Genomic DNA, 12,678 nt, shown 5'->3' with positions numbered 1-12,678 from the left:
GGCCCTTCATAAGCAGAAGCTGCAGAATGACTTCCGTGAGCGAACATTGCTCTCTCACAGGCTGTCCGAGTTCTCCATAGCTTCTCACCCAGCCGAGCCAAGCACATGCCCCCTAAGAGGAAGCAGGGCGTGAGAAAAGAAGCCTGTCTAAAAGGGGAAAATGCAAATGTGCCCAAGCCCCCAGCACTTCCTTCTCTCCCTCTGGCCTCTGGGTAGAAGGCCCTCTTGGGTCCAGGCACAACAGCCCTTGGGTTGGATTTGGCTTACGGCGGATGTGATGGTCATGGCTCCTCCCAAACACAGTTGGCTGTGCCACCTTCACTGTCCCAAGAGGAGGAGGACTTTGTGTCTCTCACCAGAGTGAATGCAACTCTGGCAGCAAGTAGCCCTGGCAGGAAGGCGAGTAGAGCTCTTTGAGCCCCTTCCCCCCAGCAACACACATACACACTCTCCCACCCACTGTGTCCAGCGAGTACAACCAGCTTCTCACTGACCCTCTCTCTTGGTCTTACTTCTCCTGATGACACAGCCCAGGGTGGGGTGGGAGGGCACCCACTCACTATCAGTCCTTTATCTTTCTTAGAGAAACCAGTTTATTAATCAAGAACACCATCCTGGTCACGCTGGCCTGCTGAAACTTGGTTTTGACTTATCATTCACTGGCAGCAGCAGATGCTATTGGGACCCACCCCCGCTCCTTGGCACTCACTACTCCTGTGCATACTGATGGCTTTCTACCCCAAGTGCCTGCAGCTCTCTGCCTTTGCCCCTTTCTGGCTGCAGGAGCATGGACCAGTCTAGAGGTTCCAGGAAGTCAATGCCCTCAGGAGCAGTCTCAACCAGCGATGGCTGGGAGTTAGTGGCCCAGCTTCTTTGGCCCTTGGGCGGGACGACTTGAGGCGTTTTCTACATACTCCCCCAAAGGTCTCAGCGGGATTGAGCCCGTTGCCCACAGCAGTGTCCAGGCACCACATGGAGAGTCTGTGGGTTGATGTGAATGGTGTGCACATATGTGGCTATAGCATGTATGTGGCTATGTTCACGTGTAAGTTCATGTACAGTGTGTGTTTTGGGGGCGTGTGTGACTGATCTGACTATTGTCTAACAAGTATTTGCTCCCCCTTCTACTCTGAACAGAGTGCACTTCCCTTCCCTGACATTGGGCTTGGCCATTGACTTCACTCTAGCCAAGGGAATATTAGCAGAAGTGACATCAGCAGAGGCCTTAAATGTGCTTCTGCAGTTTGGCTGAGCCCTTGGGCTTCTTCCACTCCCCATTAGAAGGATTGATTGCCCCAGGTGGTGCTTCCTCTTCAGCCTGGGCTCCAGAATGAGAAACGACGAGCAGACCTGAACCCACAGCTTTGGGCCAAGCTCAGCTGAGCCCAGCTGACCCACAGACCCTGGAGCAAGAAATCAAGAGCTGGTGTCTCAAGCCATTGAGTTTTGGAGAGGTTTGTTACGTGGCATTACTTCAGCAATCACTAATACAGAGTGTTATGCGGGATTTGCAAAGCACGGGGTATGGTTTGTGGGATACGAGGAATGTGTCTGAGTACAGTGTTTGTGTATTTTGTGTCTGGGCAAATGTTATGTTGTGATACATAAACACAGAATAACAAGGGTTTATATTGGATGAGACAAAACAGACGAGCAAGCATACTGCAGAGTGCGCTGCATGTGGAGTTTGTACCTGGCTTCTGGTCAGAAGGGACCTCAGGTTCCTGGGCTGGGAAACCCACAGCCCCGCCTCTCTCCAACTTGCCTGTGGTTTCTAGGAAGGCGGCATCCTCCAGACAGGGGTGTTTGACTTGCCTGGTGTTCAGCAAACCCAGGAAGAGGTGGCACGAGGCCAGCCGAGTTGCGTCTGACCACACACACCCAACCTGTGTGTGCTTTGGCTGTTGAACCTTCCACCCCCATGGCAGGGCTTGGCAGCTGGGGAAAGGCTCCACACCACAGCCTCCACAGATGGACATAGGGGCTCTGTGTGGGCAGAAAGCTGCTGCCTGCACATCAGCTGGACTGGGGCTTTGCAAGGAGGGGCCTCCGAGCTCAAAGCCCCAGGGCATCCCTGTAAGCACCCCCTCTTCCTGCCCTCATTCATGGCTAGGTGAAGAGGACTCTGTGAGTAAGTGGGTAAGCTCTGGAGTCAGACCGTCCAGGCTGTATCTCAGCTCCACTAGCCATGGCCTTGGGCAAGTAACTTAACCTCTCTCGGCCTCAACTGTTCAACTTTAAAACAGGGAGAAATGTAGTGGCAATCTAGTAAGGTTGCCATGAGGATTGGATGAGTTAATTCCTGTAAAGTATTGGAGACAGTGCCTGTTTATTATTGAGCTTGGGCCACCCGCCAGGCGCTGTATGAAGTACATTACGTGAATGACCTTGCATGCACAAAGCACACAAGGTCAGTGTTATCTGATGGAAGCTGGGCTCCCCCCAGAGACAGACCTTGAGACAAGAATTCAAAGCAAAACCAGTTTATCTGTGAGCTAATTCAAAAACACAAGCAAGGAGAAGGGAAGGGAGACAGGGAGGGCCAGCAATGACCACTGTGGGTAACTAGGGCTCGGTCCTGGTAGGGAACTGAGAGACACATGGAATCGCACCACAGAGCTACCCCAGGGGCTTTTACACACCAGCTCCCATCAGTCACAGGAGGGCAGCTCCTGGAGGGAGCATGACCAGCTCTCCCACTTTAACCAGGACTGTAAGTCTGGTCCGGGAAACCCCTGCATCCCAGGCTAGATGGCAGGCCACACTGTCTGGAGGGCATTAATTCCCAGCCCTCAGCTGGTCACACCCTGCGCAGAGCAGGCTCAGGGCGCAGAGCCCGAAGATGCAGATGCTGGCAATTCAGAGCTACCATGTGCCCAAGGGCATAAGGTTGGGACACCCGGTCCCCTTTAGAGGTGAGAGAAGTGAAGCTCAGAGAGGCAAACTAATCTGCTCAGCGTCACACAGTGGCAAGGGGCCTGTGGGCAGGGGGTTCAAACCCAGGTCTGTCTGATGCCAAAGCCCATGCCAACCACCAGGGCCCACACTCCTCCCTCCACAAGGGCAGCCACGAGACAAGGGTTAGAGGAGCTGCGAGTATCGTGGGAGCCCAGCTAGTCCAGTGACTGGAGACAAACATCCACAGGCAGACAGGTAACATCCAAGCGTTCGGGGGTGGGTGTTAGACAATTAAGAGGTATGGTCTTCAGCCAAAAGGAGAGTATGGCAGCCTTTAAAGGGGGCAGCAGCTACTCAGCTCAGGAGGATTCCTGCCATGTGGGAATGAAGGCCCCATGTTACTAAACCATCCAATGTTTCAAAGGGAGTGGGATTTCATGAGAAATCTCCAGAGTATTAAATGTGGTCTGAGAATTTTCTAAAACACATTTTGAACCAACCTTATATGGACCAAAGAGGGCGCATCAGTCCCTGGCTACCCGGTTACGGCACTGAACTCGTTCTGTGGTGCGTCCACTCACCCCAGTAGGTAAATTTAGGGCTAGTATTGATCTCTTTCCTCAACAGGGGTCCCTACAGAAATGGGGGCTGCCTTGGTGTGCATTTAGCACACATATCCACCTGCTTTGCACTCTAATCGTTTTTTGTCTTTCTTTCTGGCCACATTTTCCCACTCGTGTCTCCACGGCTGACATCCAGCTCACAGGTCCCAGAACAGCCACACTGGCTGTTCACAGGTCACTTAGTAAATAGCTGATGGCTGCAGTCCCCCTGTTAACCTCTGGGCCCTGATCGCCAACCCCTTCTCCAGGACCCCCGAAAACTCCAGGGTTAACTCCTGGCCAAGCAGAGGCCTCAGCTGGCCCTGTGGCTTCCTTCTCATTCTTCAGGGCCCAAGCTGGACCATTATCATCCCTTTATCTCTCCCCTCTCCCATTCTGTCTCTCCTCCACCTCGACTTTCTTTTCCGAATTATGCAACCATCTTGAATCCTACTTGATTCAAGGATAAAACATTACCAACAGTAGCGTGCTGATAAATGTTTAACAACCAGCTCTCAGGGAATAGGGAGGAGTCCTGATTTGTAGCATTTGCTGATTCCCTTGATGTAAATACTCCTACGCTGGCCAATTTCAAGCTACCAACATGGATGAATGTGGAGCTAGCAAGAGATATGCAGTAACTCATCATTATGTAGTATTTACTAGGTAGATGCAAAAAACCTCAAGAGCTCAGATAATAGTACAATGTAAAATAATTATGAAGTGATGAGTTCAGAGTATTATTACCTTTGTTTCTAATATAACTTATTATATTGTGAGTTTATATAATTTAAATTTTAATAACGCCTGTGTTTCACAGCCAGGTCATAAAATTCCTGAAATTCTTGTGAGCCTATACGAGCTCGTTCCAGCACACCAATGGATGAATGAACTCAGAGGCAGAAAAATAACAAAAACGGGTGCTTGGTGATCAAAAGACAAGGACTAGGGGGAAAGTCACCGTCCATCCTCAGGTGGACAGTTCCGGCGTCTCAATTCACCTCAAATCCCCTACCTCCACTGCTCCCCACCCCCGCCCCGCCTGGACCCACTTACCTGCAGCAGGAAGTCGAAGAGTGCCAGGCGTGCCCACTCAGTGCGGTGGATGCCCAGGCATGCGGCCTGGCCCGGCTGGCTGCAGTCACGTGCCAGCAGGGCCTGGTACTGCAGCCAGCCCAAGGCCAGCGAGTTCTGGTCGTCATCTGGATCACCCAGGTGCTGCACGTCGGGTGCCCACCAGATGACGGGCCTTGCGCCACCGTCCGTGTAGCGGTAGGGCAGCAGGGGGCTGTGGAAGCGCCTGGCCACGGCAGGTAGGCTCCGGCGCAGCCCCAGCACGCGGTCCACGTGGAAGGACAGGACCTCAGACAGGTCCCCAGGCCTCTTGATCAGGCCACAGAGCCCCTGGGAGCAGAGGTGGCTGAGCCCCGGAGACAGGTCCTGAAGGGCACCCTTGGCGGAGAAGCCAACCTGCAGCACCTGCCCGTGGCCAGGGACCCTGGCTTTGCCCACCACCTGCCCCTGCGCCAGCAGCTGGAGGGTCTGTACATCCTGCTCTGTGAGCCACGGGGGCACCTGTTCGCTGGTCCTCAAGCCACTCGACAGCCTGGGGGTCTCAGCGTCACACCACACAGATCCTTGCAGCTCCCCAACAGAGCCAGGCCACTGACGAGCCCCCGTGGCCGGGGAGGGACCCCCTGCTTGTCGTCCACCAGTCAAGGCTCTGTTCCTCAGTCCTGGCAGATCCCCGCCTTCTGCTGGATGAGGCCGGAGGGTCGGTCCAGCAGTAGCTCTCCAAGTCTGTAATGCTGCCATGTTGTGCCCTGCGAGGGGGCCATCTGGGGTGCCCGTCTTGCTCTGTGCCTCCCAGAGGGGACCACTGTGCCAGGGGAGGTCCAGGTCTTTGGTTCCTGGACCCCTGACCTCATCTGCCCTCAGGAGCACCAGATGCCGGGTACTGAGTCTCAGATCTCCTGGAGGTGCCAAAGTAATGCCCCTCTTGACCCTCCCTGGACGCCTGCTGTCCATGCCTGGGGACTGCCTGCTGCTGTCCACGCTCCCTCCGTGGCCTTGCTCCTCAGCACACACCAGGATGGAGCTCCCAGGCAAGGCCCAGCCTCTCCGGAACCTCAGGTTTCTTGCCCGCCGCCTCCAGCCGGAGCTCAGAGCCTGCCTGCTCTGGGGGACAGGGGCACCAGTTACCTGCTGGGGCTCCACGGGACCAGGGTCTGGGCTGGCGGCTGGGTGCTGTGGAGGAAAGCGGGTGACAGCCACCACAGACAGAGCCATTAAGAGGCAGAATGCCGTCACCAACCGCCTCTTGCCACGCAGCTTTCTCCAGAGCCAAGATGCCTGGGGGATGGGGTAGAAAAAAAAGCTTGAGACCTGCGAAAACATCAGCCCTAACCCACAAGACAACAGGACGGTGGATGAAGGAACATCGTGGGTGAACGAAGAGGGGAAAGAGCAGAGCCAGGTGGAGTAACGCCTAGCTGTCCTCGAGAGGCCCGGGAGCCAGCTGCGCTCCTGCCTCAAAGCTCAGCCTGCTCTGTCCCCAGGACAGCCCTGGCCGATGCCTGCAGGCAGACTAGGCTTCTCCTCTCTGAGTAAACTGCCATGATGACTCTAGTCAGCAAACGCACTGAGAGCCTTTCCCCATCTTCCCCCACCACCAAGTGCGGGCCCCTGTCGTTTCGTCTCCACGTGATCCCACTCTGCGGACCTGCAGTCGTCTCCCACAAACACGCTCTTCCCTTTTCTGCGGCACACGGCCGCCCAGCTACAGATGACCTTGCCCGGCCTCCCTAGCAGCCAAGTGTGACCCTGGGACTAAGTCCTTGCCTATGGCCCAAAGCAGCCAAAAGGAGGCTGGCTGCCCCGGCTTTCCCCTCTCTGGGCACACAGGTGTGGCAGTGGCAGCTCCACACGTCTTGGCAAGGACACACCCTGGGGCAGTGAGTTTTCAGCACGTGATCTCTGCACCAGCAGCATAAGCATCACCCGGAAACTTGTGGGAAATGCAAATTCGCAGGTCCTACCCCGGAACCACTAGATCAGAAACAGGGGCGCAGCAACCTGTGTTTTAACAAGTTCTCCGGGTGATTCTGCTGCTTGGGCACCGTGGAGCCACCAGAAGGAAGGAACTTGGGAACTTGCGTGACCCCATGGGAGCAGAACTGGCAAGAGCTGTTTAAGCCACTGTATTTTGGAGCCCCCCTAACTGTGAGCCTGAGGCGCCATCTCCATCCCCTCCAACACCCCAGCAGCTACATCCGTCCAGGCACCCTGACCCCTGACCAAAGCTGATGGGGCCATCCTGGACCCTGATCTACACTGGGCCAAATCGCTCCTCAGCCCCAACCTTGCCCCGGGAACAAAGGCTTGTGACGAGTCAGCAAGGTTGGCTTGCTCTGCTCGTGCACTTGAGATCAGGGGCACGTGGCTGCCCAGCTAACGATGACAGCAGCGGCCGTATGCTATTGAGAGCCAGTCTGCAGGGAGAGAGAAGAAACAGCTGCAAACCAGAAACCCAAACAGGAGGGAGCACCTGCCCAGCTTCCTGAAGCTTCTGGTTCCAGTCCTGAGCTGGCCCAGCTCTCTGTTCTTCTTTCACTGGGTGGATTTAGCCCATTTCCATCACTTGAGATTCCATACACGTTTAGTCTTTGTTCTGTCATAATATCTTATGGTATATTTTTTGTATTTATAATTTTTGAAGCCTTCCACTATGTTTGCAGTTATGTTTACTTTGGCTTTGGGGTGTATATTTCTTATAACATTTAGGAAATTTTGATCTGGGTCCTAATGATTACCTTTATGATTATATGCCCTTAAATGTCTAGTTCTTTAAACAGTAGCTCTTAAACCCGAGTAAGAATAATCATACGATTATTTCCTTTCCCCCCATTCCCTACCATTCTTTTGCTATTCAATTTTAATCACTAGTATTATCTTTTTTAATGTTTGCCGTTGTACAATTTAAAATGCTTACGTTTCTACTGTATTTTGTCAACTTTAAATGATATTCTTTGGTCCCCAGCTATTATTCACAAACAGCATGTTTGTTCTTTCTCCCACTTTTCCCTCATTCACCTTCCAAAGTTTTCTATTTGTGTCATTTCTATATTGTTAGGATATAAAACATGTCCCTTCTACTCTATTACTCCAATACTCACATTTGTTCGGTCTTAGTTCTTCAGTTAAACATATTCTTTGCATACGCCTGTCCCCTTTTGCCCTAGTTTTCCATTATTTCTTGGTTGACTGAAGTTAAAACTCCATAATTTTCTCAAGAAGTACTCATGGGTATAATAGTCTCTGGGTTCTTGCATGTTCAAAACTATTTTTCTATAGCATTCATACCTGAAAGAAAGTTTGGCAAGATATAAAATACTGCTCACAGTTTCTTTCTTGGAATAGCTCGTAGGTTCTGCTCCACAGTTTTCTAACATCAAATGATGCTGTGGAGAAATCTAAGATTAGACTGGCTTTTTACCCTGCCTAGGAGCCCTAAGAATTCTTTCCTTTCCTTCCCTTTTTTTTTTTTTTTCATTTTTTCCCCAGCTTTACTGAGGTATAATTGACAAATAAAATTGTGTATATTTAAATTATTAAACATGATGATTTATGTATAGATTGTGAAATGATTACCACAATCAAGTTAGTTAACTCATTCATCACCTCACATAGAACTTTTTGTGTGTGTAGTGAGAATGTTTAAGATATACTCTCTTTGCAAATTTCAAGTATACAATACTAGCTAGTCACCATGCTGTACATTAGATCCTCAGATCTTATTCGTTTTATAGCTGAAAGTTTTTTGTTTTTTTTTTTAGATTCTACATACAAGTGATACTATACAGTATTTGTCTTTCTCTGTCTGGATTATTTCAGTTAGTATAATGTCCTCCAGGTTTATCCATGTTGTTGCAAATGGCAGATTTTCTTCTTTTTTATGGCTGAGTAATACTGCATTGTATACATGTATGCATTTTCTGTATCCATTCATCCATTGAAGGACATGTAGGTTATTTCCATTTCTTGGCTATTGGGCATAATGCTGCAATGAACATGGGAGTGCAGATATCTCTTCAAGATTTCTTTTCCTTCAGATAAATCCTCAGAAGGGCTCCTCCAATTTCTCTTTGGGGTTCCAGGGGCCCCCTCTCTATAGAGTATGCTTTTTGTACCCTCTGTTATGTTCCCCTGGGCCCCCGACTGATTCCAGCTGTCCCTACAGTGGACAATCCCTCTGTACACTGCCAGCTTCCCACCTCAAGCCCCGGAACCATTCCCTGCTTTCTTGCCCACTCTCAGGGAGGCACAGAGGAAATTAACACCTTTGGGGACAACCCTCAACACATAGGTGACAAAAGTCAGTGGGTAAATGCCCAGCCTCCGTCCTTCAAAGGGACCACTCTGAGAAGTATCCTATATGATGCCACAGGATATGCCCAGTGGGACTGAGCCTCTTTTCTATAAAACAGATGATCTTTGTCTCCCCCTAAGACACCTTTAGCTGATGATCCTTTTGAGGTGAGAGTCTAAATTTTTGTCTTTATTAGATATATTTTAATATGATCTTTACTACTATTTCACACACACACATACGTGTAATACATGCATAGATAAGCACTATGAAAAACCCAGATAACACAGTTGGTCCTCCATAATCATGGGTTCCACATCCCCAGATTCAACCAACTGCAGACCCCATTATTGATGTTAACTTTTCAATTGTATATGAGTTATTATCTCCTTTAATCCTCACAACAACGTAGGGAAATGGGAATTATTCAATTTCCTGTTTTACAGATGAGAAAACTGAAAGGTCCAGAGTGCTAATTTGCCCAGAGTCACACAGCTGGCAAGAATACCAGTATTTTTAATTAAAACTAAAAGTAGAAATGGCCATGGACAAAGAATCTGTTTGGTTTTGTTTTTTCCTTCTACAATAAAAAGAAAACTATGTTTTCAAGTTGGATTCACAATCTGGACTCTCAAAGTTCTGGATACCACTAGGGAAAAATAAATCATCTTTTAAAAATGTTTCAAGAAGACAGACTGTTTTGATCCTTCTCTAGGCCTCACTTGGCTTCAGACAACCTGGGGAAGTTGGCAATTGTGCAGTTGTGCAGAGAAAAAGGTTCGAAACGGCCATGAGCAGATGTCCCTGTAGGGCCACACAAGCAAAGCTTTTGGGAAAAGAAAAGCTGCTTTGATTGAACTGTAGAAACATCCTCTGAAGAGAAATATTCAGCTGAATAATAAAGAGCACTTTAGAGAAAGTAGTAAAGGGAGTGATGCATGATGTACTAGAAAGTTTGCTGGTGGAGCCCAACTGACCCCACTGCTACACACCGGCCAGTGGAACCCGCCCCCAATTCTCCCATCCAAAACACACGCACGGTCTCTTGCGACGCTGGTGGCAGTAGGGAAAGGAGAATGGTGTCTGGTTCTACAGTTTGCTCTGTTTCTCCTCCCTCCTCAAATCTCACCTCCCACCCTTTCACCAAGACTCCCCCCCTTAACTTCTCAGAGAAGATGCCCACTGGACCAGTAGTCACATCCACTCACGGCTGCAGAGGAAGCGGGGTGAAAAAGGGAGTAGCCAGAAAAACTTTGGGGAAGACACATTTGAGTTCTAGATTAGCTTGCGCCCTCCTGGGTTGAGTTACAATGGGTGAGATACACAACCACTCTGCCCATTTCCTCAGTTATAAAATGGGCGAGAATGAGATAATTCCTCCCTCCAGAGACTGGCATGAGAAAAAAATGAGTCAAAATATAGAAAGCACCCACTACATAGTTTGGTACATTTACATGGTGGGATCAGGGTTTCTGTCCCCACTTTCCGAACCCCCTCTGATTTCTGGGATCTGAAAATTTTCCACCACCACCCCTTCCTGAGTTTTGGCATATTGCAATGGGGACATTCGGAAGTACAGCTCAAGGCAGAGCCAGAAAGAGAAACTCTTTCATCATAAAGCCACAAGCATAAATTAGGAGGAGGCCACCTGGGCAGTGAGAAGGGTCTTGCCCTGCAGAGGCTCCATCCAAAGATAATCCAGGATGGAACAGGAAGGAATCACTTGGCTTAAAAGTATATGGGAGGGCTTCCCTGGTGGTGCAGTGGTTAAGAATCTGCCTGCCAATGCAGGGGACACGGGTTCAAGCCCTAGTCCGGGAAGATCCCACATGCCGCGGAGCAACTAAGCCCACGTGCCACAACTACTGAGCCTGCGCTCTACAGCCCTTGAGCCACAACTACTGAGCCCGCATGCCACAAGTACTGAAGCCTGCACACTTAGAGCCCACGCTCCGCAACAAGAGAAGCCACTGCAATGAGAAGCCCGCGCACCGCAACAAAGAGTAGCCCCCACTCGCTGCAACTAGAGAAAGCCCGTGCGCAGCAACAAGATCCAATGCAGCCAAAAATAAATAAATTAAAAATTTTTTAAAAAGTATATGGGAAGTTGAGGAGAGAAAGGGTGGGAACCAAGAAGGACGTATGCACAAGGCCTAAAAGGAAAAGACTGAGATTTTGGCTTCCCTAATAACTGTAGGAAGGGGACCCGGGAGAGTAGTAAAGAGCCCGGTCCACTGAGAAGCTGTGGGCTGTGCTGGGCTGGACACAGGAGCCGCCACCAAACTCCCCATCATCGCCTCCCTCCATACAGGGTGCAGGCAGCTCATAAACATGAAGTGAAAGACAGTGTCACTTTTGGAATCATGTGGACCATTTCTTTAAAGTCTCTATTGAATTTGTTACAATACTGCTTCTGGGTTTTGTTTTGGTCACGAGGCATGTGGGATCTTAGCTCCCTGACCAGGGTTCGAACCTGCACCCCTTGCATTGGAAGGAGAAGTCTTAACCACTGGACCGCCAGGGAAGTCCCCACTGATGGAATCATTTGTTCACTATTCCTTCCTCCTCACCCTGCCATGGCTTCACTGAAGACGGAATACACTTCCTCACCTACTGTCTTTGATGTCGGTCGTGTGACTTGCTTTTGCCAATGGAATATAAGTGGACAAAACACAGGCCACGTCCTACTGGAGGCTTTAACTGTGCTTGTGTGGTGTTTGCCACCTTGCAAACTTGTCTTCCAACATGACAGGAGCATGTCCCAGGCAAGGCACCTGGAGCAGACCTGAACCCAGTCCCCAGCCTGGACCTAACCCAGCCACCCACTACTGGGCCCAGCATACCCACAGCCCTGGAACCCAGATCAGGGTGTATATTGTTGTAAACCATTGTGATTGTGGGGCTGTTTGCTATGCAGCATGATCACAGCAAACCCTAACTAATACAGATCCTTTGGTGATTTCTTTTGGGCTCAATGTGTGCCCTTTGTCAGAAAACAGTAAGGCAGTTTAGTAATGTAGTGCCCTTCCCTTGACTAATAAGGGCATAGTGGTGTCACTACAGATGCATGACAGACTCTGACGATGATGATGGTGCAACCTGGTCACGGACACATCCCGTGAACCAGTTTCCCCCATGAGATGGGCAGATGGCATGGAGGATGCCTTCTGTCAAATGAAAACCAGAGCGGTCTTTTGAGAAGAACTTTTTGGAAAAATTCCAACATACACTGGTGGCCTTTGTACAGACACAGTTTGAGAAACTAGAACATTTAGAGAAAAGGGCTCGATTACAGTTAGTACTGTAACCACCAGCAGGAGACTTTTTCTTATTTCTAAAGGGCCACAGGAAAAGGAAAGCTCTTCTTCTTTGGGAAAATTAGTCAGGACTTGGCCTCACTTTGGGGCACCAGCTCTCCCTTTCCCAGACTACCTCCCAGAATGCCCTGCTGTAAACTCTGACATCCCAGGCTCATCAAATATGACTTTCACCAGCTGCTGCACAGGAACGAGCTGGCAGGGACAGAGGCAAAGCCATCTTTTCTCAACTCCCAGATATCAAAAAAAGACAACGAAAACCTGGTCCTCCACTGAACTGCCTTGGCAGGTGGGGTAACATGCAGGGCAGGGAAGGTGGGGAGAATACAGAGATCGCATGTTCCTCTCCCCATCACAACAGACAGAATCACAAAGCACTTGTACAGTGTTTCTTGGTGGGAGTTTCCTGGGTGGGAGAAGGGGCAGAGGAAAGCCACATGGGGGGGTGTGTGTGTGTGTGCGCGCGTGTGTGTGTGTGTGTGTGCATGTGTGT

The 12,678-nt window shown here is 50.1% G+C and overlaps 1 protein-coding gene across 4 annotated transcripts in view; it reads right to left on the bottom strand.

Moving 5' to 3' along the window:
• Positions 1-12,678, bottom strand: part of GASK1A (golgi associated kinase 1A) — a 63,037-nt gene that overhangs the window by 25,141 nt on the left and 25,218 nt on the right. For 3 of the 4 annotated variants that reach the window (XM_049693646.1, XM_049693645.1, XM_004277884.3), the window contains exon 2: positions 4,557-5,852. In XM_049693646.1, coding sequence (XP_049549603.1) covers positions 4,557-5,852 — 1,296 coding nt within the window. Of the gene's footprint in view, positions 1-4,556; positions 5,853-7,675; positions 9,925-12,678 lie in introns of those variants that run through there. The other variant, XM_049693647.1, reaches the window with a different exon arrangement.

This window comes from Orcinus orca, chromosome 10 (assembly GCF_937001465.1).
Source record: "Orcinus orca chromosome 10, mOrcOrc1.1, whole genome shotgun sequence".
Lineage (NCBI taxonomy): Eukaryota > Metazoa > Chordata > Mammalia > Artiodactyla > Delphinidae > Orcinus > Orcinus orca.
The sequence above is the reverse complement of the archived record's forward strand: the minus strand, read 5'-3'. Positions and strand labels throughout refer to the sequence as shown.